We start from the raw sequence: 26,660 nt of genomic DNA on the forward strand, positions 1-26,660 counted from the left end.
ATCTCAACCATTTGTACTTTCTTGCTCTTCTGATCAACAAGGCCCACATCCACCCGATTAGAACGTACAAATTGAAAGTGTGATCAGCATATACCGGTACGTCCCAAAATGCTTCTGCATCAGTTGACTTATAGAGTGATCTAGGCCTCACTTGAGAGAATCATGGAGGAACCTTATCAGCAAGCTAGAGATCCCTAAGCAGCTCAAAGAAAAGCAACTTCAGCGCCGAATTGTGTCTTTCTAAGTATTTTGACTGTGCTAGGGAGTAGACTTTAGCTGGAGGGAACTGTTCGTTTAACTCCATTATACCTGCAATGCAGTGGGTAGGAGCGCACGTCCAATTACGCATGTAGCCATGCAAAACAGCTTTCATAACTCAATTGATCATCCTGCCATCTTGATCTCAGTAGGTTTCCTTGCCAAGGTTGATCTTCGATCTTCTCCATAAGATTTTCATTTACCGCCTTCTTGAGATGTTTCTTAATCTGCTGTCCCTTGATCTTCATATCTGGTGCTTCCGATGGGCTGCATGATGGTTCGCGGTTATTCAACTTCAGAGTTATCCCTAGTTCCTCAGCAAACGTCTTTGCGTCTTTAATGAGTGAGGAGAATCCCGGCCTTTTCTGCCGATCTTTCCTCAAATTGTTGGACAGTTCTCATCATGGAGTCTGAATTCTCATGTAACTTGATAGCCGCTTTTATCTTGATCAACTTATACTCTTGTTCAATAGACCATAAACCTCGACCACCTTTCTGTCTGGGGAGATATAACACGGCCGTGGACTCAAGCTTAGTGGATGTTTTCCTCCGTTTTCACTGAAGATCTTTCTTGTCTGTCTATCTATGTTCCTTAGTTCTGCTAATGGCCATTTCCGTGTCCACGTATAGGGTATGTGAGCACGGGTAAAGCAAACTGGTTGGTTGAGATAACGCGATTACAACCTGACAGTGGGCTTACAATTACTGACAATCTTTTCAAGTACACCATCGTTGCCTCTGTAAGTGCTTGATTCTCGTGTTGTGTCACTGACTCTCTAATTCTTAGGAATTTGTAGTTGAATCCTGACGTAAGGGTCTTTACCACTATTGTTTCGACAAGCCTGAGCTCTTTAACTTTTTTACCTCTTCTAACATGAATGACGTTGCATTTCTTTGAATTCCAATGGTCTTGCATGGCATTACAGATTTTTCATAAAACCCTGTTTAATTTACACTCGGAGGCAGCAAAGACTTTAAGGTCATCTGAGGCAGCAAAGACTTTAAGGTCATCTACATACAGTAGATGAGTCACCTTGCTCAATAAAGGTTTGGACAACTTGTATTCCTCAGCAGCATTCAATAACCACGCAGTGGGATTTAAACACAAAGTAAAAAGGCTTGGACAGAGGGCGTCACCCTCAGGCAGTCCCTTTCTAAATCTGATGGTGGCTGACGTCTCCTTTCCTTGCTTTGTAGTAGCTACGATCTTTGTGTTCCAGCTTGCACTTAGATTTTGAATCACCTTGCCAATCCAGACGGGTATCCTAGGCCTGTGTACTTCCATCATCTCTATCAGCCAACTATGGTCCACAGAATCGTACGCTTTCCTGACGTCAACCCAAACCATGCTTAGGTTGCGCTTTCCTCGGTAACAGTCCTGAGTAACCATCCTGTCAATCATCATCGGTAGTTCCGCTACAGTCTGACTTTGCACCCCTTTGCTCGCCTTCCATCGAATCATAACTCATTCAGGTGTTTGTCTAATGGCATCCGTAGACAAGACGTAAACCACTTATAGATGATGTTATTACTATTATTATTATTATTGTTATTATGTACAGGAGTGTTAAAAACGTATATTATGCTATAGGCTAAAATGGCACATTAGTGCGCTGAAGGCGTAAGCTAGAGGCCATGTGGTTCTAAACCTAGTCAATATCCCAGGAACTGTAAAAAAAATAAAAATAAAATGTAAATGATGATGATGATCATTATTATTATTCCTAAAACGGCCGGAATTATGCGTATTTTGGAGTGCTGATCGCGAGAAGGGAAGATTACATCAATGGTCATTTGGAGCTCTGAAGACATTGCCAAAGGGACTCAGTCCTTGGAAATGTCAGGTCCATTTGCATTACACTGGCCAAGAAAATATTGTCTGTGAGATTCGGCAGGGATTTTAGACATATAGTGGACATTTTGTGGGCAGAAAGTGAAAGAGTTGATAGTTATCTAACGATTTTTCGATTTCGATTACCGGAAATGATCGAAAGTCAGGTATTGAAACGAATAATAGTATCTTCTACGCTCTGAACATTAAAGCACAGGACGGCCAAACGTTGCAAAAAAACCTGTAAACTCTACTGTTATCAATTAAACCTTTTGATTTGTTGCTCTCGGCTAAAACCATTGCTTTTCCAGATATCAAGTTCACCTAGAGGTTTGTGCTTTCGGTTTTAGGCCGTAAATTAAATACAGAACAAACGTGCTGCCTCATATCCGGAAATCCGGAAATGATCAGCCCCTTACCGAGCAGACGTTTTGGTAGGCTCGATTGTACTTTCTCGAGTGCAGTCTTCCTTCCTCCTCGAGTAAGGGCGCGGGCTCCGGTTGGCAATCGAGCCTAATTCTTTGGCAAATCACGTTACTCGGGTAACCTCATGGCCATGGTCTATTAGTCAAACTTCAAAACACTAAAAGACGTACGACTTTGCATCAACTGAATGAAGACCAAAAAAACAATTTTCTAGTTTTGTTGCAATGAAGATATTCTTTGCTGTTTACGGCGAAGGATGGAGAGGATGGAAATGGATTATCATTGAAACTTGAAAAAACTGGCCTGTTTTTTGTGCAAGTTTCGTTCAGAAAAGTCGCTAAAAACTAAATAGGAATAGGTCCTCGTGTCTTTGATATTGCATATCTTCTCAGTTGGTTGTCAAGAATGTTCTACGTGTAAGCTTAAGTACTGATTTAGATTTTTACCCAGTTTTGACCTAAAAAGAGCAAACTTGGCATGATGATGATAATAATAATAATAATAATAATAATAATAATAATAATAATAATAATAATAATAATAATAATAATAATAATAATAATAATAGAACTTTATTTTCACACGATAATGTCTAAAGCTGAATAGCTTGTGGGGTTGTGCACAAATGAAATCAAATGAAATAAATACATGTCAAATCATACTGGTATTGAGGAGAGGGGAACCTGGGAGTACCCGGAGAGAAACCTCTCCGAGCAGAGTAGAGAACCAACAAACTCAATCCTCATATGACGTCGGAGCTGGGAATCAAACCCGGGCCACATTGGTGGGACACGAGTGCTCTCAGGGCGCATTGGTGGGAGGAGAAGGAGCCCTGCGTTCCATCCCTGTTCCCCAACGCAACGCTCGTGCAGGATCCATCATGAACCACAGTGCCCTTTTAAATTAGAATACGTGACCTTCGGGGAATTCGCAAGGCAAAAGTGTTTCATGGGAACAACTGTTGTAGCAGATACGATTTTTGGATTTGAATTCACGCCTTTTGTTAAGAATCGTATCTGCTACAACAGTTGACTTTGTCTCTATTGTAGTGTAAATTCTTTTCAGCCCAAATTTGTAATCATCGTAATTTTTGCTGTCTGTAGGACCTCGTTAGCTCCCATCTAGCTTTGAATGTTTCCAGTTTGTAATCTTGCCCTTTTGTTTTGTTAGCCTTCACTTAGTCGTTGTTGTCTTTGTTCAAAAACTCTATTGGGGGATTCTGTTATGTTTGTGTTTGGTTTTTCATTTAGGGGCTTTCGATTGGGAATCTATTACATTGTTTAGGGGCCCTCTCTGAGGACCTTGTTATGACATTGACCCGCACATTCACTCAGAGGCCCTCAATGGGGAGTTTGTTACGTAATAACACGATTCATCTAATTAGTCTGTTTGTTCCTTTTTATAAATTGTTTTTTGTTTTGCCTAGCTTGTAATTAAGACTTTTCTTTTGTTACATAACCTTAATTTCCATTTTTTGTGTACTATATAAAAGCCCGTAACTCTGCCACTCACAACCATTGTATATAGCTTTTTTAATTTTTAACTTTTAAACTATCCTGAAGAAGGCCGAAGGCCGAAACGTCGATTAAACGCTGGAACTGTCAAGAGTTTGTCTCTTCGTCGTTTTATTTATTATACCTATCTACAGATTTACGGAGAGACACGTATCCTCTGGATCCTCTTACTGGGAGTTCATCGTTGGGTAAACTGCTTTTATTCTCACTATATATATATATTAACGAAATCACTCACGAAAATCTTTTCCAGATGATTCATGATGAATTCTGTACGAGCGTTGCGCTGTCTCAAGTCAAGACATTTTGCGAATCGTTCGTGAAATTAGGAAATAAATCGAGTTTTATTTGGCTTTTTTACTTTTTTTCCATCTTTTTTACGGCCGTGACGAATGATGGGATTAGTTTTTAAAGACATTTTGGATCTGCTTCGGTGGGTAGTGAAACATGCATGAAAATTTGATTTAATCACGAATTAATCACCGTAAAAGGTTTGTAAATCTGTGAGCAAAAGCCTAATTGTGTTGAAACACAACCGTTCGTAGGTCTGCTCAAAACGCCGCCCTAGTGATGAGCCGTTGAGTTAAGCACAGCAGAAGAGGGGCGTTTGAATCAACTTGGTTCGGCAGGTTAGGTTTATAGCGGCAAACAACGTTAAGTTCGGCGGGTTCTGTCGCATTATTCGAACATGGAGCGACGACTGATTCATGCGGTGTTCTGGTCGTGTGCCGAACGCAACGCATAAATTAACACAATAGAAGTAAGTTATACTCTTCCAAGCCCTTACCTGATCGTTATTTTGCTGCGACCCACAAGTACGACGTATGAATCAGTCGCTCTTAAGTCGAACCTTATTGAGTTACTTTCGGCACATGACTGGAGCGGCGTTTGGAACTGGCCTAAATCTGTGAGTGTCAAGAATTGTATTGAAAAACAAGGCCGTTCTTGGTCACGCAACTCAAACGTTTCCCTGTTCTCTAGCGAACGTTCAAGTTTAGAAAAACTACAAATAGGTTCAGGTTTAGTCCACGCTACCCCATAAGCATTAGCTTTAACCATTATCGTGCTGAAATAAAGTGGATGTATGTATCTACTTCAGACTCGTCCGTTACAGTTTGAGGAATCGAAGTTTCATTGTAAAGGCTTATCTTTTGATTTTATCGTCAAGAGGCAACTCAACAGTGATTATCATGACTCAGTTGTGAACATCAAAAAATGACTAATCAAAGATACGCAAAGCATTGGATGTGTTTTCACCGCAATTATCACTGTATCGTATTCCGTGAGGATTTTTATAGTACCTGCTGAAAGGTGCACATTGGAAACAGAGACTTTTTTTATCCGGTGGGCGCACAATGAACGTCAAACTGAGGTTACAAAAAAATGCAATTTCTTTGACCCAAGAGCTCTCTATCCTGCTGAAGAGTGTCTTTTGTTGTTACAGGATGTTCTTAGATATTTTCTGGTAAGAGGTTCAGAGGTCTATTATTTTAAAGAAATGAACGTGATGTATAGATAAAAGTTGTCATTTTTACGCGCCTGTTTAAAAGGAAACAGCAAAAAATTTCACGTGCCTGAATTGTGATACAGTTCCTTTCTGTTTTAAAGTTATAATAAAATAATATCAATCATTTTTTTTTTGTAAAAAACCTACGCATAGGTTTTTCTCAAAAATACGTGATCTTATTGAAATCGATGGTGTCAAATTCAACGAAAGGAAGGGAAAGGCACAGCGCCTTGATATCATGTTGCAAAACATACCAACATGCACGTTACGGAATCGGTTTTCGCAGAATGCGATAGTTAGGTAGTTCAAAAGTATTTTCTAACGCCAGTTGTAAAGGAATTAAAACCCACCAATATATATAAAAGGCACCATGAAGCGTAACTGATGTGCGTGACGCGTGCGTGACGTCAAAAAGGCTGCGGAAAGAGTCGGCGATCTTATTGTTGTGACGCAAAGTGTAATTGCAGTTAGCAAAGTGCACGCGAGTATTTGGCAACTTTGGTTGCGATTCGATTTATTCAAACAGAGCTGACAAAAAATATCGATTGGAATAAATACACAGAACAGTGACAGAATAATGTATCGGCTTCCGTTAGAGTAAAAGTACCGACTTTTGAAAGACCTGGCCCGGGCGAGAAATTCGACTTCAGGTAGGCCTAATTTGTCTTCTTTTTTACTGTTAGCTAGCGTGAGTATTTTTGTCTCTTAGCTTTGAATTCCGACTTTCTTTACGTACATTTTTTCACGTTATGAGTTCAAAATATTAAAAAGAATTAAGTGTTAAGGTAAAACTATGAACTAACGAAAAATTAACGATTTGATTTAATTCGTCGCGACAGTAGTTCAAAGAGCGTGTGACAAAATTTAAGCGTATATTTGTGGAAAAATGACCGCATTTAAATTTGCTATATTTTACTTTGGTAATTTTAAAATATATTGTTTCGGTTCTGCGGTAAAACCGAACATTTTGGACAAAAATTGAAACGCCGGCTTTCTTATGTTAAGCCTTTCAAGTACCCAGTGTTGTTTTTCTAATCCGGAAAGAGGGAAAATCGTTTGCCGATCGTGGCCTAGTGCGAAAACGATCAGGAAGCGGAGATCGTGAACTTTTTAAAATCGTCTTTTACCATTTCATTGGAAAATATATTTATATAAAAACAAGTCTCAATGCGAGAGCTATGTCATTTCCACGTCTTTACCTTTTGTCAACAGTTTACAGCGGATGTAATTGTCTTATGGAGTGTGTAACTTTTCATTAAAAAAAATGACAAGAATCAACACAAAAGCCTTCTTTCCTCATCTCTATACTTTTGGTAAACATTCTAAAAACATTAAAAAAAACCTTTGTCCTCTTAAAAAGCAAATTTTGTAAGAAAATGTTTTTTTTAACTCATTTATATTTTCCACTTTTCCTTCCTTCCTATCATTGCACAAAGAACTCGATGGGATAGCATTGAAAAAGGTGTGACGAAACATAGCATTCCTTTCAGTTGCGTATGACCTTTTTTAAACCTGATTCTCTTTCAGTCGATCTCTCTCACTATAGGGAAACGAAAAAGAAACATTGTCACATTTCATTAAAAGGCAGCCACATATCACGAGTAACGTAAACAACCGCTGAAATGAGTTGGGACTGATTTCATGTCAAACGCCTGCGAAATAACGGGCACGATAAGACATTGACGGTCCAATATTAAAACAAAAGAGTTCTTTTTTAGACAACGACGACAATACGGGACTCATCTTAACCAAATATCAATGTAACCTTCAAAATGTTGGGCATGTTTTAAGACACCAGCAGGTTGTAAGTGCAAATCGAATGAATGGCATTGGTCTCACTGCCAAGCCTTTCGCAAAGAGACCATATCAACACTGTAATGAACACTGAATTTTAAAAAAAGCAAGCGGAGACGGTGACTTGAGATTGGTTACGATCTCTGTGTCGAGTGGAAGGAATTTGTTGTCAAGAAATCCATCATATTTCGAATATTCTCAACGGCTCATATTAGGACGGAAATTATATGGATATGATACCATAAATTGAGAAGAGCCACCTAATGACTGGATGTATTTAAATTCGTCAGAATTACTTAACATGGTTTCCACAATGCCTTAAAAGCTAGTTTAATGAGTTTATAGCTGCCGTCAAATATATTGGTCTGTTCGGATGTTCGGCTAAGGGAGCTTCAGGTCTATAAAAAATTTTAGGTACCTCGTCCGGAAGTTCTAGCAATCGTGAAGTGGTGTCTGATCTGTATCAAAAACTTTTATTAAGCAGTCGTCCTTTTTTCCTGAAAATTTAGAACACGTTTGCTTAATTACAAGATAATTCTCAAACAAACTTTTGTGAAAATGATAGAAGTTGTATCAAATTCTTCAAATTTTATGCTTTTTTTTTCATAGTTGACGTTTTCTCAGGCCATTAAAATTCTAGAGTTCTACGCACTCTTCAGAGTAGTTAAATACTTTTCCGAGATGGCCAAAGTAGTGCTTCTCCAGAGTCTAAATTCGAATATTCGAAAATTCTAGCCCACCTTCCTCCGAATAGGTATTTTCCGAAATTACTCGGTGGATCATTTTAACCTCGTCGTCACTTTAACCTTCAATGTTCATAACCCTGTATAGGCGTAAAAGCACCTAAACACTATTCGCAAGGAATGGGACATGGAGTTCCCGGTGTAGTGGTCTGTCCTCCTTCGTATAGCTCAAAGGGCTGCAAATTAAGCCGCTGTTACTCGTTGAAACTTTTAGCTGAAGGTTATGTGCAAACGCCGCTGCAAAAAAGAGTTTCAGCAGGCGTCACATCGTGTAACATAAAAGGTCGAAACTCATTCGGGAACGTTGAAACTGGTATCAAATGTTATTTACATGGCCTTAGCCGGTTTCTTATTGGCTTACGTAGCGTAGCGTAACAAGACCGAGCGAGACCAGTTTCACGAAGTGTTGTTACACAGTGAAACTCCGGGTTTTATCACCACTGCGGCGATTGCTGCGCCCTTCGCAGGAGTAGAAAGCGGTTCTACTTTTCGTGGAACTTGTCTCGCAACGGAAGTTCAAAAAAGTTTCACGAAACCGACCATGTTACAGGGTACAATGCCTCCTGAAACTTGTTTCGGAGCGTCATTGCACACAAGTTTCAGCTGAAAGTTTCAACGTGTAACAGCGACTTTACAGTAATAGGTTAATTCGATCTGCCCCTCCAAAGTTATCGTATCGTATCGTAGTTATTGTATCCTAACGATAATCGTAGATGAACGATAGAACCCAGTAATGTGTTATTTCAGACACGTAAAACAATGGAATAAAATCAGAAAACCTTACTAACTTCGGTTATATTAAAACCGTTAGAACCGATGGAAGCCGGTCGTTTCGCCTGCAAGTCGTTTCGCCTACAGGTCGATTCACCTATACTGAAGTCGATTCCCCTACACACTTAAAGTAGATTCGCCTACACAAGTAAAGTCGATTCGCCTACATGCGCACGTGTAAAAGCCACTGACAATAAGCAGTTGCACAGCTATCAAAATCTTAAGTGACTACACTTCACTTAACCAAACACACGGTGATTACTGATTACATGTACTGAGATAAACACAGTAAGTGGCACTTACCGAAAAAGGTGAGACTTTTTTCCCTTTCAATAGGACATTGTTTCAAGACTTTATGGTCGCTTGTGCGGCACTTCGAACCGAAAGAGGTTAACAGTGAGATGTCGTCCTGAGGGAGGTGTTTAATTATTTCGCGGAGTCTTCGAGCTAGTTGGCATCTCTTGACATCACGGAGCTCGAGCCATGTTGTGAAATCCTCAGAGGTTTGCCACAGATCTCGAGTGTTTTGGCCTATGCACCGTTTTCAAAACGAGTAACCTTTTGGTGATTTATCACGGTTGGGTACCTTCATGACAATACTTTGAAAATTTGATTCTTTCAATAGCTCTAGCCTCGCAATCAGTCTAGTAGCGTAAAGCATAGGGTATATTTTGAAGTTCTCACTCCTGAATCTTTTCTTTGTCTCCATCTTTAATTTTTTAAAGTAAGAAATTAGTCTACTTAATATAATAGCATCGCGAAGGTGGTTTAATGTCGTATCTTTTATCTGCGGAAGGGACAGGGATGATGCAGGGATGGCGCAGTGGTGAGAGCACTTATTTCCCACCAATGTGGCCCGGGTTCGATTCCCAGACTCGGCGTCATATGTGGGTTGAGTTTGTTGGTTCTCTACTCTGCTCCGCGAGGTTTTTATCCGGGTACTCGGGTTTTCCCCTCTCCTCAAAAACCAAAATTTGATTTGATTTGCGTTAACTTGTTAATTTCAATTTACAGTGTCCCCGATTAGTGCTCTACAGCGCTAGAAGATTAGTCACTTAAATAAAGCTCCTTTCCTTTCCTTTACATTAAATGAAGGTTAGAAAGATCATCGCAACTCAGAATTGGCTCCCTATGATTTTTTTAAAATTTTGCCGATAATGCTATAGCCTGCGTAGCTCGCGGTATTTTAGGTGTGCGGAATAAAGTTTTAGCGGTGGAGCCGCTTATCGCGAGCGGCGAAGCCGCGAGGAATGGCTCCGCCACCAAAACTTTATTCCGTGCGCATAAACTACCGGCAGATGCGCAAGCTAATAATTCTATCTCAGATTGCTAAGTACTATTCTGGAATAAAATATGGGAGTCTCTTTATATTTTTTAGATATAAGCAAGTAAAGGCGAAATATAGAGAGCTTTCATGTTGCCATAGTAACCTATTGCGCCACAATAGTGGGCGCATTAATTGGTGTTTCATGTGGTACCATAACATTGCTGTTACGTGATACTGTAGTGTATTGACAACCCTTCCAATAAGAAGGTCTCTTAAAATCCAGCCATATTAATGAAAGTTGCAAACAAGCATGAAATTAAGCAATCCAGTCTTGAATGGGATTCGAATCCCTGACCGCGTGCGATTGCGCAACACTGCTCTCCTACTAGCTGGTCAGTAGACCTTATCGGAATTATCAGCGATTTGGCTCATGAACGAAGCTAAGGGGTCCTTTTCTTATTGAATTCACCCTTAAGCCTCTTTTGCATGTAGTTTTAACCCTTTCACTGCCGAGGGCTCCCCCATTAACAAGTAAAATCGTCTGGCGTTAGACAGAGTAAAATCTATAAGTGTCAATTTGCATTTTTGGCGGTGAAAGGGTTAAACAAAAGAAAATGTGCCCGCAGGCTCAACTGCAATAAGGTCTATTGCGAGTAGGGAGCTTAAGATATACGACGAAGGCGTCGACGAAAACGCCGCAAAACAGTGATATCATTGGTTAAGGTGGCTGAACACAGTTTTCGATACCTATGTTTCATTTACCTTTTTCTCTAAAACCCATGATCCTTTGGTCGCCAAAAATGGTAGCAAGCAAGTTAACAACACGAACTTCGGTTTTTTGATAGCTAAGCTGCCATAAATGAAGTCACTAGAAAGTGTAACCAACATCGAATTGCGGAAAGTCTGTGACTAGTTGAATGCAAATAGGCTGACCATAAATGCAAAAAAAATCCAATTTTGTCGTCTTTAGACCATCACAAAAGAAGCTTAGCTATCAGATTAATATAAGGATATACAATAATGCCTCAAATAGTGATACTTTTCTTGAATGCAAAGATTATGTAAAGTTCCTGGGTGTGCCCATCGATAAAAAGTTAAGGCTTGGAAATATCATATCGACTACATTGCCTCTAAAATTAGCAGGGTTGTTGGAATTATATCACGATTAAGGCACTCTGTCCCTCTAAATACTTTAATCCAAATTTATCGTTCTCTGATTTTCTCATATACATACTACGGAATTGCTGCCTGAGGCCAAGCTGCACAGGTCTATTTCAGAAAGGTCTTTATCTTACAAAAACGAGCTCTTCGGCTAACGTTCCTTACTGGTAATAGATCTCATGCTATTCCTTTGTTTGTCTCTGCTAATGTCTTACCCCTCAATATGCTTTATTTTGAAACAGTATGTTCTCTTATGCACGACATATCTACCAATTCTGCGCCTCAGAATATCTGTGGTGTTTTTACCTGTTCATGTGACGTTCATACATATAACAGTAGAGTTTCTGATGCTGGTAATTTATATGTTAATAAATCAAGACTGAAATTCAACTTAATTCGTGTTTCATTTTCAAAGCTAAGTTGTGGAATTGACTGAAGCCTGACCTGCGTAAACTTAGGAAAAAACCTTTCAAAAATAAAATTCATCAATTTTTACTTGCGGTACTTGGTAATGAGGATGATTATGTTGATGTCTCTACGTTAATGTTTAAAATTACTAATTATCATTAATCAAACTCTACTAGCTATTATTATTAATTCCTTATGTTCTATGTCTTATTATAGGTTCTTGCTCTTCTCATGTAAATCCTAGCTAATTGTGAATATATTTGTATACCTATTTATTCTATTTATTTATTTACCTGATTTTAATAATAATTTTATTGTAACTTATACACCCCGCCCCGATTAGCGTTGCTACATGCGTGTTGTATATATATATTTTTGTTAAATTTAAATTATTTAAATAAAATGATGATAAAATGATGATACGCCGTTGCCATGGCAACATGAATAAATATTGATGAATAGGCCTGTAAAATCGGTGTTGTTTATTTGCAGAAAATCTGGTCGTTAGATTTTCTTTATAATTTGCATGCAACAAGCTTGTAACGATGTCCACACTATTTAAATAATAATTTTACAGGGAGATCTTTAATTATCCCTTGTTTAAGGTCTACTGGAATATCTAGAATTGTTCCTCTGTACATGTTAAAGTTCAATTTTTTTTAATACTTCAATTACTTATTTCTTAAAGTATTTTCGTGCCAAATTTCTTTAAATTCTAACAAGTGTTTCTCGAGAAATAGGCGAAAGACAAACGACGTCGGCGTCGCCGTAATTAATATATGAAGTTTCACTGGATATTACTACATATTATAACCAACCCATTAATTTTCGAGCGATTGTATCGGCTAATTTACGTCACGTGGTGCAAACTTACGGGACACTTATCACGCATAAATAACCCCTGTTTGAGTGGATATTTGCCCTGCGAAATGCTATAGCAATCACTTCCGTTGAAAGGAAACAAAGCCGGCGGAAAAAAACGCAGCGGAAGAGTTTTCATTTTACATGGAAGAAAAACAAACTCGCTTTCTGGAGTCTAGTGATAGTGACATTAAAAAGCTGGTCGCAAATGCTGTTCTGAAAAGTACGAGGAAGTCAACAAAACATGCTGTCAACCTCTTTGAAGGTGAAGAAAGTTTTGAGCACACTTTAGAGATTTAATCCTACGCGAACTTTAACTAAGTCATTTTAAAGAATAGAGAATTTTAATACCCTGTGTTTACCGACTATAAAATAACCCCACCGTTCGAAGGAGAGAAAAATTCCAGCCGCACTTGAAAACAGTCATCCAGACTTTGCACACTCTGTCTTTCATTGTTGGAATTTCTTTTTCAGTAAGCAGAAAGCGCCTTGTTTTCCAGTTTTCCTCTTGCAGTGACAATAGACCAATTTCGATATATTAAAATTCAGTCCTAAACAAAAGGCATCATCTCGAGGCACTGGGGAATAAAAATAAGGATTTGTATGAGTTTATTCCCCCGAGCCTCGAGATGATGTCTTTTGTTTGGGACTGAATTTATATTTATCGAAAGTGGGCTATTAAAATGATTTGATTTTTTTTTCTGAGAGCGACACGCTTTCTTTCTAGTCAAATTTTGAACATTGTATCAAATAAATTCGAGGGATCGCCAGCACATTTAACACTGGCGTTTTCCGAGCGGTTTTTTGCGGGATATGAAAATTAATGGAAGGGTTATAAAATAAATATACCCCTTTCTGGCTTGCTGGTTTGTTGGCTCATAACGTCCTTGGCTGACAGATTGTCCTCAAATTTTCATATTTGCCCTCGGCGAAGCTTCGCTTCTCGGCCAAATTTTCAATTTTTTGACAATTTCTCAGCCGCGGACTTTATCAGCCGACATACCAGCCGCCAGAAGGGGTTTATTTAGTAAAAATGTTATCCAAGATAGTAATGGAGGTGATGTTGGTGTCCCAAATTAGCTTCTATTCTTATGCAAACATATTCTACTGTTTTGGTTGAATCAACATGGCCTATGATAACGACATGGAATAAAATTCTTTTCAAATATCACCGAGAGAGGTACAGCACGTGATTTCGAAGTATTCAGCTATTGCGAATGATTTTTCAAATCTCGTGACAATTGCTCTTCAACTTCAAGGGTTGGCATTTTTTGAAAGGCCTCAGTTACAGTATAAATTAAACGACACCGAAGACTCATTTTCCCTGCTATATGATATTTGTGTCGCGCATTTTCCTTTGTAGAGATTTCAAATAAGAACTGAATAAGCGATCTCTAAGTCTAACACGTGGATCACGTGGAATTACTTAAATGCAAATTTTCTGGTAATTGATTGAAAGCTTGATCAATGCAGTGATTTTATCTATCTTTTCTAAAAGTTGAAATAAGTTTAAAAAGTAAAAAGGCCAATGCTTTCGGAGGATGAAACACAAAGACGTGACTTTTAGGCTGGTGATTTTCAGGCTTTTCGCATGTTTTACACATAGCAAATTATCACTGAAGCAGCTTACTACCAATCAAATCGCAGCAAATCTGCACAGGGAACTAATGAATTCGTTGCCTGAGGGCCCATTTCCCTATCAAACATTCACACAAAGACAACACCATCTGCTCCTTATTCAGTTAAATCTTGCTCTCCAAGATCGTTATAAATTTCCAACAGATTTTGAAATTTTAGTCGTCAGCAACTAATTTGCTAACGAAAGGAAAGCGGTGCCGTCTTCCTGGATGAGAAAAAGAGACATTGTACAGTTGGTAAGTTTCAGCACCAAGCTATACTTTGTCACCGTATCACGCGCAGCAAAATCATAGAGCACAGGTAAGTATAATTAGATTTCAATGCAATTATGCTTTTTAAACAGCAAATTTACAAACGCATCGCGTTCAAAAGTGATAGTCTTTTTGGCAACCCCATGTAACGGAAACAAGCTAGAAAAACAAGGTAACAAATACGTTGAAGAATAGTCAATGGACCGTAACATCACTGAAGAAAAAATGAACGGGCTAAAGTATTTTTCATCGGTTTCCTCGGGTTAAAGACTGCCAGGCAAGAAGTTGCGCATCATTTGGGCTTCTTGCGGTTTCATGGAGTAACTTCAAAACGAAAATGTCGAGAAATGGTTCGAAAGTAGCTAATGTTCGATCTTAATCTAATCGTTGGAAACGTCACAAAATCCGTTCAAAATTGTGCACAAGAGTGGTTCGTTTGAAGTCCATGCACTTCCTATGTAAGTGTAATTTCTAAAAATATATGTGTATTTCCGTATGCAAAAGGCCTTCCCTAATCGCTTTCATACCTTGGGCAGAAGACTATTTGCATAGAAAAACAACGGCATAGTTAAAAGATAATAGTGCAGATGAGTGATGTCGTGTCTTAAAAATTTAATGAACTGTGTTATTTGTTAAAATAGAGTTTGCGGTTTGGTGAGCTCTTTGTCTTTGTTCACGAATTTCCATAAAACGAACACGTAGAAAGACTGACGAGGCATGGAATAGCCATTTACAATTGAGTGTTTCCACAGAGCCAAATAATAAGCGGAGAATGCTTTTTCTCTCTCTCTTATTTCACAAGGTGTAAAAGAATTCGGTCTTTTTTAAAGAGGCATTTTTGTTGCAACTCGCCATCATCGAAGCACTCAACTTATTTTATCACCACTTAAACAACAAGACACGATTTGCATACAAACGTTAAAAGCCAGAAGTATGATGTTTTCTTTCGACATTAACACACTACACTATTTCCCTGTGAAGGACGGAACTGGACAGAGTGTTTATTTTAACACCGCGTTGATGAAACCCTCGGGCCGCAGATTCTTTCGACGCGACCAAGCAGAACAGCGTTCGCTTATCCATTACACTCAGCTGAAACCTTGCTCATAGATATTAAAAAAACCGTGCATGTTGGTCATGTAAGACACTGTAGGTCTGAATTCTACAGGAACTTCCTTGTTTGTTTAAACAACAGGTGAAAAGTTCTTTTGCAGTACCTGTCTATTGAGCTGCGCGCTTCGTTTTATACGCGTCACGAAGTGTCTTTACCCTTTTGTTTAATTCAAACAAATGAAAGCCATTAACCCTAACTTTTACTGCTTAAGTAAACTTAAATAGTGGTAAAGCTCTGAATGAAAAGCAATGCAAACGCTAACGTTATATCCGTGGTTGTAAATAACAGAAACTGACGCTTGTGCTCAGGGGCACCCAACGTCACTGAATTTTCGGAAAATATCTGCTCGGAAGACGATTTGAGATCTAGAATTTTCGGAACATTTGTTGTAAAATGTCTTGCTTGCCTGCCTGTCCTGGGATTTTCGAACATCCAAAAAACGGTGTAATTGCCCATTTTAAACGGATTTTTACCCTAAAAGGTCACCTACAATTTTCGGGAGCCTTTTTTTCTGGCTGAAATTTTCGAAAAGGTAAGTTTTGATCCCTATATTTTTCGGATCACTAGACTTTCAGCTAGGAAATCCGAACAAATGAAGAATTTTTTGGGGATAAAAATATGCCTATATCTACAGTTTAAATACTAAAATACGTTTAACAATGCTATGTTTAAGTGGTTTTGAACTATATTCTCGTTGGTTGCCCTTGGCTTGTACTTGTCGGGACACTTCGTTACGTCTATCAAAATTGACCGTGACTCATGAATGGACATCATGACAGAAACAGTGAGCGCTGTGATAAGTAACACATAGGAGGCAGCGTTGCTTGATTCGCATGCGTCTCCTTCGAGTTCAAGTCTCGCCATAAACCGTCGCAAGAAAATGGACGATACCGTACACCAATCCATATATAGATATAGATATATATATATATATATATATATATATATATATATATATATAGATATAGATATAGATATAGATATAGATATAGATATATATATATATTGTCGGGATATATATATATCTATTTTGGGGTGGCTATATAAGCTTAACCTCCATCCCAGACATCAGCACTGCACTGATGAGGCCCAGAAGGCCGAAACAGTACTGTCTGCAGTTATATCTATTTTATATATATATATATAATTATTTAAACTTCCAGAAAGATTTTCAAAGCTTCTTGTTTTGTTACCGTCGCTTGCAACTACCTGTCCACACACTTGACAAAAACATGTTCTGCCGGCCAGTCAAAATTCAAAGTTTTGACAATTATATTGCAAAGGTTACCCACCCACTTTGGAACGTTTTGGCGCCACTCCGCAAACACTTCACCGGAAGCAAAGTCAGCAACGCGTACGGGCATTTTGTCTTTTGCAGTTTTGAACACCTTGCTTGAAATTGCTACATAGTTTATTTATTGTAAAGGCCATGTCTTGCCAAACGGCAAATAAATCAGCTACGATCATTTGCGTAACTGGCGCCAAAACGTTCCCAAGTGGGCGGCTAAAATTTGAAGTGTGTGTCAAAACGTCGAATTTTGATTAGCTGGCAGAACATGTTTTTGTCACGCGTGTGGACAGGTAGTTGCAAGTGACGGTAATAACGACATCTGAACAATTGGTTTTGAAGCTATTTTTTGACGCTTTAAAACAACTAAAGCTGACAAAGTAGTTAGTTTTTATCATGAAGAAAGGCGTAACTGGCAAGTGTAACTTCAACCTACGCACTTACAAAGGCAATGTTAGGGTTAACTGAACCGACAAATGAAACCTTTAGATGCTGAAATATATTTAATTTCAATATTATTAAATTTACACTATCATAACAAATAGTGTTTATTTTTGGTCAAGCTTCTGTTTTGATGAAGACTCTTGAATCAACGCCGAAATTTTAGTTATTTGCCCATTGGCCGAGCATGACATTCTTTTCTCTGACAAACTTGAGACGATTAATCCAGGGGCCGAAAAGCAGAGAAACACCTTGACTGTTATTATTATTATTAACTATTAAGCATCTGACTCAATATCAAAAATTCTTAGCGTTGAGCGCTTCAGCACAAGCTAAGAAGGAGCTTTTCCGTTCGCCAATGCAAATTATACACGACCACATGAAAAACAATTTAAAACCGGCAAAGACGAAAAAAATTGTTGTTTTTCTTCCACAACGTGGTCATTCGCCCTTGTAATGTGACAATTTTTATGATTATGAACCCAGTAAACTTGACAACTCCCTGACGAATTGGAGAAAACCCATTACGCACCGAAAATGGCCTACGTGGCCAGAAACTTATCAACTGGGAGCCAGCCAACTATGATTTGTCCTCTCCCATTAAAACTACATTTGAGCAAAATGACATTCAAAAAATGTTTGAAACAATTTACCAGGCAATTTTTCAGAAAGGGGGCGGTTGAAAATACTTGACCGCAAGGAAACCGAGCAGCTTCAATATCTTGTGTTGTGGCTTTTAAACGACCATTAACCGTGTTGTTTATCGTCAAATAATGCTGACTAAGTTGGATATGTAAAAACTCCTGGTGAGTTTTTCGTCGAAATTTCCAATCGTTCAAATTGATGTGTTGTTTGTTTGCAGAGTAACTTGGAAAACACTGGTAATTTTCAACACAATTCCCTACACTGCAACTGAACGCGTAAGTAAAACATTGAAAATGTTATGTTTTGGATTACTTAAGTGTTAAAAAATTATTATATCATTATGCCATCTGAAGTAATTTGAGAACACTACCAATTGGATTGTTGATGAGAAAACAACTGTTTATGTGTGTCAATTCTTTGACGTTTTCAGTTTACATACGTTTTGAGCTCTGGACACTGTTAACAGCAGGGGAAAGTTCATTGCTATCAACTTTAGATTAGTTTTAGAACCGAATTCTTTTCGGCTGGAAGATTTTAGCCCTCGAAAGATGTCTAAATATCAACACGAGGGATAGGGTCACTTGGCAAATGAGATTAAATTTTAGTCTGTTAATTGATACGTCATCCGTAATGGAGTGTTGCTATTTCAAGGAGTTTACATGTTCAAGCCCTTAAAGTATGGTACTTCGGTTTTGTTGTAAAAATATAGGGACCTGATCTATTAAGATAAGGTAGCAACTAGCAAAAGCAATCAAGATAGTAAATGACACTGACAAATTGCCACGAGGATATAAAGTTGTTGTGCGTTTGCCATTGTTCTCCACTGCTTACCAGTACAATAGTAGCCAATAGTAAAGCCTAGAGACGGTGAATAAATTTAATTTATGTACAGCTGTTATGGGGCGTGTAGATTATTGAATGGCATTTCGTTTTGCGTATGCAGAAAGCCTTTTTTTTCCTTCGATCCAAAGGACTCCACGCTCGTTTCTTTTGTCGATGGATAAGATATTAGGGCGGCAGTGAGTTGCGTAGTTGATTTCAACCCATTTCAGAAAACAAGTGCACTGTATTAATTATATTGGAAACGTTCCAGCTTCGTCCAACCTTGAGTTAATATTAAATAGGAATATTTTGGAAATCGTCATTGTTATTTACCTTGCTAAGTATGGAATAAAATTAGATTGTCATATGTTCAGATTACGTGCGAAATTCACTTCTCGAGGTCTTTTAAGGCAAGGTCACGCTATTTTTTGAAACGTTTAATCCTGTTTCCTTTTGAAGATAAGCACTGACGTAAATAGTTTCGTAGTAAGAAAGCTTGGTTGCTGTGCAACATTTTGTGACAATATGTCCACACATAAAATCGTGTTTACCTCGACTTTATTTTATTAGTATACTGGCTGCCATCTTGAAAAAATAGTTACGAGTCCTTTCCGTTTAGAAAAATTACCATTTCTTTTATCCGTATCGTTGAAAGCAAAGCTCAGTATTGGATATCGCGCGTACAAACAGGAAATTACGTAATCCACAAACAATCTGATCTGATCATAATTGCTTGTTCCTAGCAAAAAGTAAAAAGTAAAAAAAATAATACTTTGGGAATTTTGTAATGGTATAGCCGTTTAAACGGAATCTCAATTTTCCGAGCAGTAAATTATCGTGATTTACTCTTTGTAAAAATTCAAAATTAACGATATATTTTCCGTGTAAAAATGTAAAAAGTAAAGTCCAAAATTCAAACTGAAAATAATGACGTGAAATTTCCCAAGGAACACGAAAAACGTTCCAAGCAAAGCCCAAGGACTAGCGGCCTTTTTGTCGAAAAAATGTCTCGGATTAAGTACCATGATAACACAGGAAAATTTAATGAAACTTTTACGGTTTTCATCGTTTCATTAATATAGTTTAATTAATTCGTATTTTCCATTAAGGTTGACTGTCGTGACTATTTTAGAGGTTTTAATTCCTTTGCGAGAAATCAGTGTTTGGCTGAACTGTCAAGTTGTCGGTTATACTTAATTAAAAGGGTTATATCATAATACAGTTGTGATTCAGGACAAATTTTATTCCGTTTTGAGGTTAGAGCGGTTTTCAATAGAGTATCGAAAGTAATTAGTGGATTACTTTGGTTTTGTATTACTTCATTCAGTGATTAGTTCAAAGTTCTCGCGCCACTTTTTCAACCAATCAAAAGTGAAACCAAAATCAATGGTGGCTCGTGCACATTTTCCCGCGCTTTGTGTCGGCTACGTGTATAACTTCAAGTTTTGCTTGGTTTACCGGATTATCTTCGTCCTTCTTGATAGGCCAAAGTAATTACTTTGGTTTTAGTTTTATGACACTCGACTGAAACTCGCTCTATTTCGGGCTCTCTCGTTGACTGGTCTGTATTCAGTGATTTGATTTACTTTAGGAGCGGGGATATCGCCGAGGCGAGAGCGCTCACCTTCCACCTATTTGACCCGGGTTCGATTTCCAGACTCGGCGTCATAGGTGGGTTGAGTTTGTTGTTCTCTACTCTGCTCCGAGAGGTTCTTCTCTGCATGAGTTGACTTGATTTCTGTACTGTCCTCAATAATAATAATAATAATAATAATAATAATAATAATAAAATAATAATAATAATAACAATAATAGTAATAATAATAAGTATTATTATTATTATTATTATTATTATTATTATTATTATTATCATTATTATTATTATTATTATCTCGCAGTATAAAACTTTGGAATGCTTTCCACATTATGAGTAGTATAGGGCGCATAACGTAACCTACACCACTTGAGAAGCTACACTTAGAATTAGAACTAAAAAAAGTTCGGTACGGAACCTAGTACAATTCTAATATACATAATGATATGAATCTTTCTACTTAGAGAACTAATTCAGAATATAATTAAATTCTATACTCTATAAAACCTACGCAAAAACATGATGTTATCTCTACTAAAAGCCTATTTAGAAAATTATTCAGTTTTTATACTCTCATTATCTCTTATAAACCTATACGAGGCCATCATAATCTGGTTATCTCTACTAAAAGCCTATTTAGAATCATATCAAACTCTTATGCACTATAAAAACTGCGTAGGAAATCAGTAAAATACAGGTTTTGCGACAATACTTGTGTTTCTGGATTTCTGAAAAAAAAAAAAACCTAAAATCTAGTGTCCTTAGCGCCCTAATTAAGTATTTATCTTAAATGTTCTGGCAATGTTCAAAGTGTTTGAGATGACCGACTTCTGCATCCGCTCAAGTACACCCCGCGCTCTCGCTCCTATTAGCTTCCTCACCGACTTCTCTAGATGTTTAGAATAGCCACCCAGTACGTCAATTATTATGTTGTACTGTTCAACCCTATAACCATTGTATCTCTGCTTCAGCTCCCACTTCATGGGCCCATACTTAAGTGTCTTCATCTTTCTTGGCTCTACTCTCAATCCATGGGCAGCTCATTTCAATCGCATAAACTTCTTTCCTCTCGTGGCTGACAAGACGCGCGTCGATCCGATTTGCTCTGACTTCGTTGTGCTCTACATAGATGGGAATATCCCAAAACGCTTCACTCGTGGTGATCTGGTAGGCTGGTTTTGGCATCGCCGGTGAGTACCATGGTGGAACCTCTTCTATTAAACCATGCTCTCGGAGGAGCTCAAAAAACAGAATCTTCAAAGCTGCATTATGGCTGTATAGGTACATGGTTTGTGCCAGGGAGGAACATCCAGCCAGTATATGTGCAACGCTCTCAGCTACCTTCCCACATAACCTGCATAGGACTTCACCATCGGTGGAGGTTTGCGTCTTTTCCTTTGTGTAGAGCTTCGTAGGTAACAACTGTTCATATAGCTCATACATGCCCGCGATGGTATATGTAGGCCATGTAGCCCAACCTTTTAGCCAAGCAAAGCAGCTGGTTATGCTTAGGCTATCATCGTCCCATCTAATACGGAATAACTTTCCTTGCCTCTTTTTGTCTTTAGCGATCTCCAAGAACTGCATCTCTTGAGATTTCTTCAGCAGATTCCCAGCTCTAGCTGCAGTCACCACCTTTCCTTCCGTTGTAACACACACTGGATTTAGGATATCAAGCTGAAGTGTGATGTTAAGCTCTTCAGCGTACTTGGCTGCTTCCTTTACAAGCGACTGGTGGCCTGATGCCATGGCGTGTTCTTCAAATTCTCTAACTGCTTCCACAGTCTGGTCCGAATTCTGATACAATTTCAGTAGCGATTTGATTTTAGTGATCTTATACTCGTGTTCGACTGATTGCAGGCCTCTACCCCCTTTCTCCCTCGGTAGATATAACAAAGAAGTTAGGCTGGCTGGGTGCTTGCCACCGTTCTCAACTATGACCTTCCGAGCTGCTCTGTCCCTCTTAACTCTGATAGAGACCAATGTTGTGTCCATTATTATTATTATTATTATTATTATTATTATTATTATTATTATTATTATTGTTTTTTGCCACACCGATCACTGTTCTTAAGAGCCGGATTCTCTCGATGGGTGCCGAGCATCAACCAGTTGCTTAAGGTCACCCACAGTTTCACAACTCTTCTACCTTTTAACAACCGTCATCGTTCCAGCACCTTTCTTAGCGGAGCTCCGGCGCGCGCGCGCGCGCAGCACCATAGTTAAGAAAATATGGTAACCCATCGATCCGAGAAAATTTGGTTTTGGTCACCGTACGACCGTACGTCCGTCCACCCCTCCATGTATGCCGATGAATTTAGAGCTCATTGAGGAAGCAATACTCCAGTCGAGACTGTAGCTAGTTTACAGCATACATCTTTGTTACTGGACATCAATGTTCTGGTCAATTGACACCGGTCAAAACAATGTATCCGCTGACCAGTATCACGTGACCATATCGCTGGCTCAAGTTGGATTTTATCGAGGTCAGCTGTTTTTTTTAAAGTTGACCACTGACCAAGGACTGGCTGTTGATTGGATCGCAGGCTCAAGCAAGGTCAGACACACACCTCAGCATAAACGATGACAAATTTTTCGTGCTCTTTCTGTGGCTCGACACGGCTGCACAGCTATGCTACGTCAACAACAGCTCTTGACAGTCGACGCTTTTCGTGTTCAGGTACAGTTTGGAAAATATTTTTTCTTACATTATTCGCTGGTTCGCTGGTTTCAGTCCAGGTTTGACATAATATAGCTGTGGTCAGGACACACTGGTGGCTTCGCAGTTATTCAAGTCAAGCATTGGAGGGATATAAACTTAACGCTGAGTTTTTGTTCTTTATTTGTTTAATGCTGCTTTTTGCTCTGAATTGCAGTTTTTGGCGTGTCTTATCTCAAGATTTTAAATTTTGAATCTACTAAGTTTGCAAGATGCCTGGACGGCCTATGACAGAAGAACAGAAACGAAAGAAGAGAGAAAGAGAACGAGAACGACTAAACGGAACACCATTAATAGCTCAAACGTGGCTTTTCCAAAAGTTGGATCCGGGTTATCTTCTTGGGGGCCAGGCAACAACAAGTTGCCTAAGGGAACCCAAATTTTATCATGGCTTTCATCGCTCCAGAACCTTTCTCAGAATTCTTGCTGTGCCCAGGAGAGCGGTTTTTTGAATTAGTTCTATAGAATTGTTGGTGCCAATGCGCTGTAAGTTGCTTTCAAGTCTTCTTGGAACTGTTCCCAGTGCCCCAATTACTACTGGAAGCACGTGGGTTCAGACACTCAGTTCGGACACTGGGTTCGGACAACACTATATAATCAGTATTATTATTATTATTATTATTATTATTATTATTATTATTAGTTGTTACTATAATATATAATACTCTAATTGGTAACCATTACTCATAGCTACTGTAGAAAGTGTCAATAATTGTGAAAATAGGTTTAAATAGAGGAGCATCACAACACAGCCGATTTATTATGGTAATCTTATTCCTTTTTTGAATAACAACTTGCCATTCCGGAAATAATACTTTTTAGCCAATTGGTACCGATTTAGTTTGTTTACTGTGTTTCCCGGCGATTCTCTTAGTGAAACTTCACAATTCTATGGAATGGTAAGTTGCTTTAATTGTCAATCAATTTAGCCAAATTATTAGATCTCTTATGGCGATTAAAATTCATGGTATCAAGAATGGTGACGATATTGTAATATTCCAAGTCAAATGGATGCAAAGCAATATTATATGGTAGCTTTTCTTTTGAGATTTCAAAAGAAATGAAACTATAAGTCTCAGTTCTGAATAGATACAAAATTGACTGTAAACGTTAGTTAAACACCTCTAGACCTTCATTTCTGAGTACCGCAAATATTGCGGAAATGTTCTCAATCATGACTTACTATTGTTATTATCATTATAGTAGGGAGACCTTTACATGTATTGCCATAAAATGTGTGTAAAGATATCTGTATTGCGCCGTTCGTCTATGAAAAATCTTCCACTAGGCAATTATTTTTCCCATTTATGAATTCCCTGATGATAAAGAGCTACAACTCGTCACCGCATATTGAGTTGTGTGAAGCAGAGAAAACCCAAATTTAGAATTGTGCTCTTCTCTCATTTTTGTTTATATTGAAGTCCGTATGTAAAAATGAATGCCGCTAACATAGTATGCAGATTTAAACCCATTCAGCATAACGATTCAATATTAATTCGTGATAAGACCATGTTCAACGCATTGGTATAGAAAGTTGTAACAAACTCTGGAAAGTCCAAATAATCTTGAAAGCCACAAGGACACTGCGCTACAGTCTGGGTACCACATTAAGTTGTCTGGAGTTTAGTCGAGTTAAGATTTGAGAGATTTCGGAGCACTTCAGCCAAAGGCGAGTTGTGAAATTTTTTACTAATTATCTGCTGTATTCGGCGAAGCAATCTTTATCTTACGGCAAAGAGTACAAATTTATTTTTAGTCCCTGCCGTACGCTAGTGTTTACTTTCTTTGGAGCTGGTGTTGAAATTATTTTCTCCTTGATACTTGTACCTTTCACAGCTCCTGCATGTGTATACCTTACATGTAGTTGACAGACGTTCCACGGCTTGCATTCTTGGGGATATCAAAACTTTGACGAATGCTTAATTTACGGAAGGGCGGTCAAAGGTACCTCTGCGTTTCGCCATTATTTCACTGCGATATTAATCTCCCCACGTCACGTCTAAATTTTGGTTAACGGAAAATATAACTAGGACGAATTTCTCAAAAACGAACCCTTGTTATGATTGAATATCAACTGCCATCGATAAACTTGGCCTCGCCGATGAGGTTCGCCGGTGGCACGTTTTGTGGTAGCCTCAAAGAGATATTAAGCTATATTATAGCAGTGTTTCTTTAATTGTAAAAATGAGATGCGTTGCTAAATACTTAAACAATAACGGAGCAACTAAGAATCCAGTCTAAACAAATATGTGACGTGCTTGGAAAACACGAATGGGTCAAAGTGCAGAGGGTGTAGAAGAAGAAAGTTTCGTAACATGTAGTTTGGTTTGCTTTCCTTGGTAACAAGGAAAGGAAAGGAACTTTATCTAAGTGTCTAGTAGTTCTCGTGCTGGAACACTAATTGCGGACTCTGTAAACTGAAATTAACAATTAACGCAAATGAAGTCAAACGTCGAGTTTTGAGGAGAGGGGTAAACCGGAGTACCCGGAGAAAAACCTCCCGATGCAGAGTAGAGAACCAAAAAATTCAACTCATATATATGACTCCGAGTATAGGAATCGAACTCGGCGGGAGGCGAATGCTCTCACCACTGCGCCATCCCTGAAACGATAACCTTGAAACGATATCATTAAATGGTCTTAAAAAAGCTTACATCATGATTTAGTAATCAACACAGTTTTAATCTAGACAAGAAAAGACAACCAAAACTTTATTCATGTGTCACGATATTCTAGCTAGACTGAAATGCCTCACCGTAAAAACTAGGAACTATAGTAATAAAAATTACTTGAAAGACTTTATAATTTAAGGTTTTTTTTTTCAGAATAAAACCTATCAACCACCAAAAATGGTTTTAAGCTTTTAGTCACCTAAATTTTGTCTGAAAGTCAGACTAGTGAATATGATTTAGACTGCGATCCAAATGTGATAACCAAGGGGAAAAAGAAGTTTGGCGAAATCTAATGTAACCGTGATCAAACAGGGTCACAAACTTTACCCAAATTGAGACTGAAAACTGGCAACCAAATCGGAACTTAAAAATTACTACTGAGAACATTGAAGGAAGGTTTGCCGGAATTAAACAGCAAATACAAAAGGAGATAGGGATGGGCAAAATTGGAGAAGATTATCAAAATGGTTGTGAATGGAGTTTTTGAAAACTGTTAAGCATAACAGTTTTTTTAAAGTTGAGGCTGTCGTTTGTAACTTTAATTTGTTTGTTATACATTGGTGTCACCAGCTTCATTTTTATTGGCTATAAGCACGCAGCTAATTCTTGCTTGCTCTGTTACTGTTACGTCGTACCTACAGACAATAGATTTTATGTATGTAGAATTGACGTCATACCTACAGACAATAGTTTTATGCATGCAGAAGTGACGTCACCTAACACATTAACCAGCAGAGAAGAGGAAAGAAGACTCTGCCAACCGCAGAAGCATTATTTGACTTGCCGCTCATCCAAAGAAATGGATGAGTCAGTCCTCTTGTCTTTACAAGTGCAGCTCAGGAATATGCATAATAAAACAATTATCGGATTCGATTTTCGCATGATAGGTTTATTTGCCTCGGCCTTCGGCTTCGGCAGATAACACAAACTTTGCC

At 38.4% G+C, this 26,660-nt stretch overlaps 2 protein-coding genes across 19 annotated transcripts in view; one reads left to right on the forward strand and one right to left on the reverse strand.

Moving 5' to 3' along the window:
* LOC138012879 (D(1) dopamine receptor-like) overlaps positions 1–26,660 on the forward strand; it is a 102,611-nt gene that overhangs the window by 62,191 nt on the left and 13,760 nt on the right. For 11 of the 18 annotated variants that reach the window (XM_068859799.1, XM_068859806.1, XM_068859802.1 and 8 more), the window contains one exon: positions 18,136–18,193. The gene's annotated coding sequence lies outside the window, so the exon portion shown is untranslated. Of the gene's footprint in view, positions 1–4,163; positions 4,218–5,985; positions 6,187–14,247; positions 14,480–18,135; positions 18,194–23,823; positions 23,953–24,546; positions 24,723–24,889; positions 24,998–26,660 lie in introns of those variants that run through there. The other 7 variants (XM_068859805.1, XM_068859811.1, XM_068859812.1 and 4 more) reach the window with 7 other exon arrangements.
* Positions 21,328–22,329, reverse strand: LOC137968781 (uncharacterized). The gene has a single exon (XM_068815269.1). The coding sequence runs from the start codon at positions 22,327–22,329 to the stop codon at positions 21,328–21,330; it is 1,002 nt and encodes a 333-aa protein (XP_068671370.1).

This window comes from Montipora foliosa, chromosome 8 (assembly GCF_036669935.1).
Source record: "Montipora foliosa isolate CH-2021 chromosome 8, ASM3666993v2, whole genome shotgun sequence".
Classification (NCBI taxonomy): Eukaryota; Metazoa; Cnidaria; class Anthozoa; order Scleractinia; family Acroporidae; genus Montipora; species Montipora foliosa.

Coding starts and splice junctions, on each gene's coding strand:
- LOC137968781 (XM_068815269.1), bottom strand. CDS start 22,329: ATGGACACAACATTGGTCTCTATCAGAGTTAAGAGGGACAGAGCAGCT.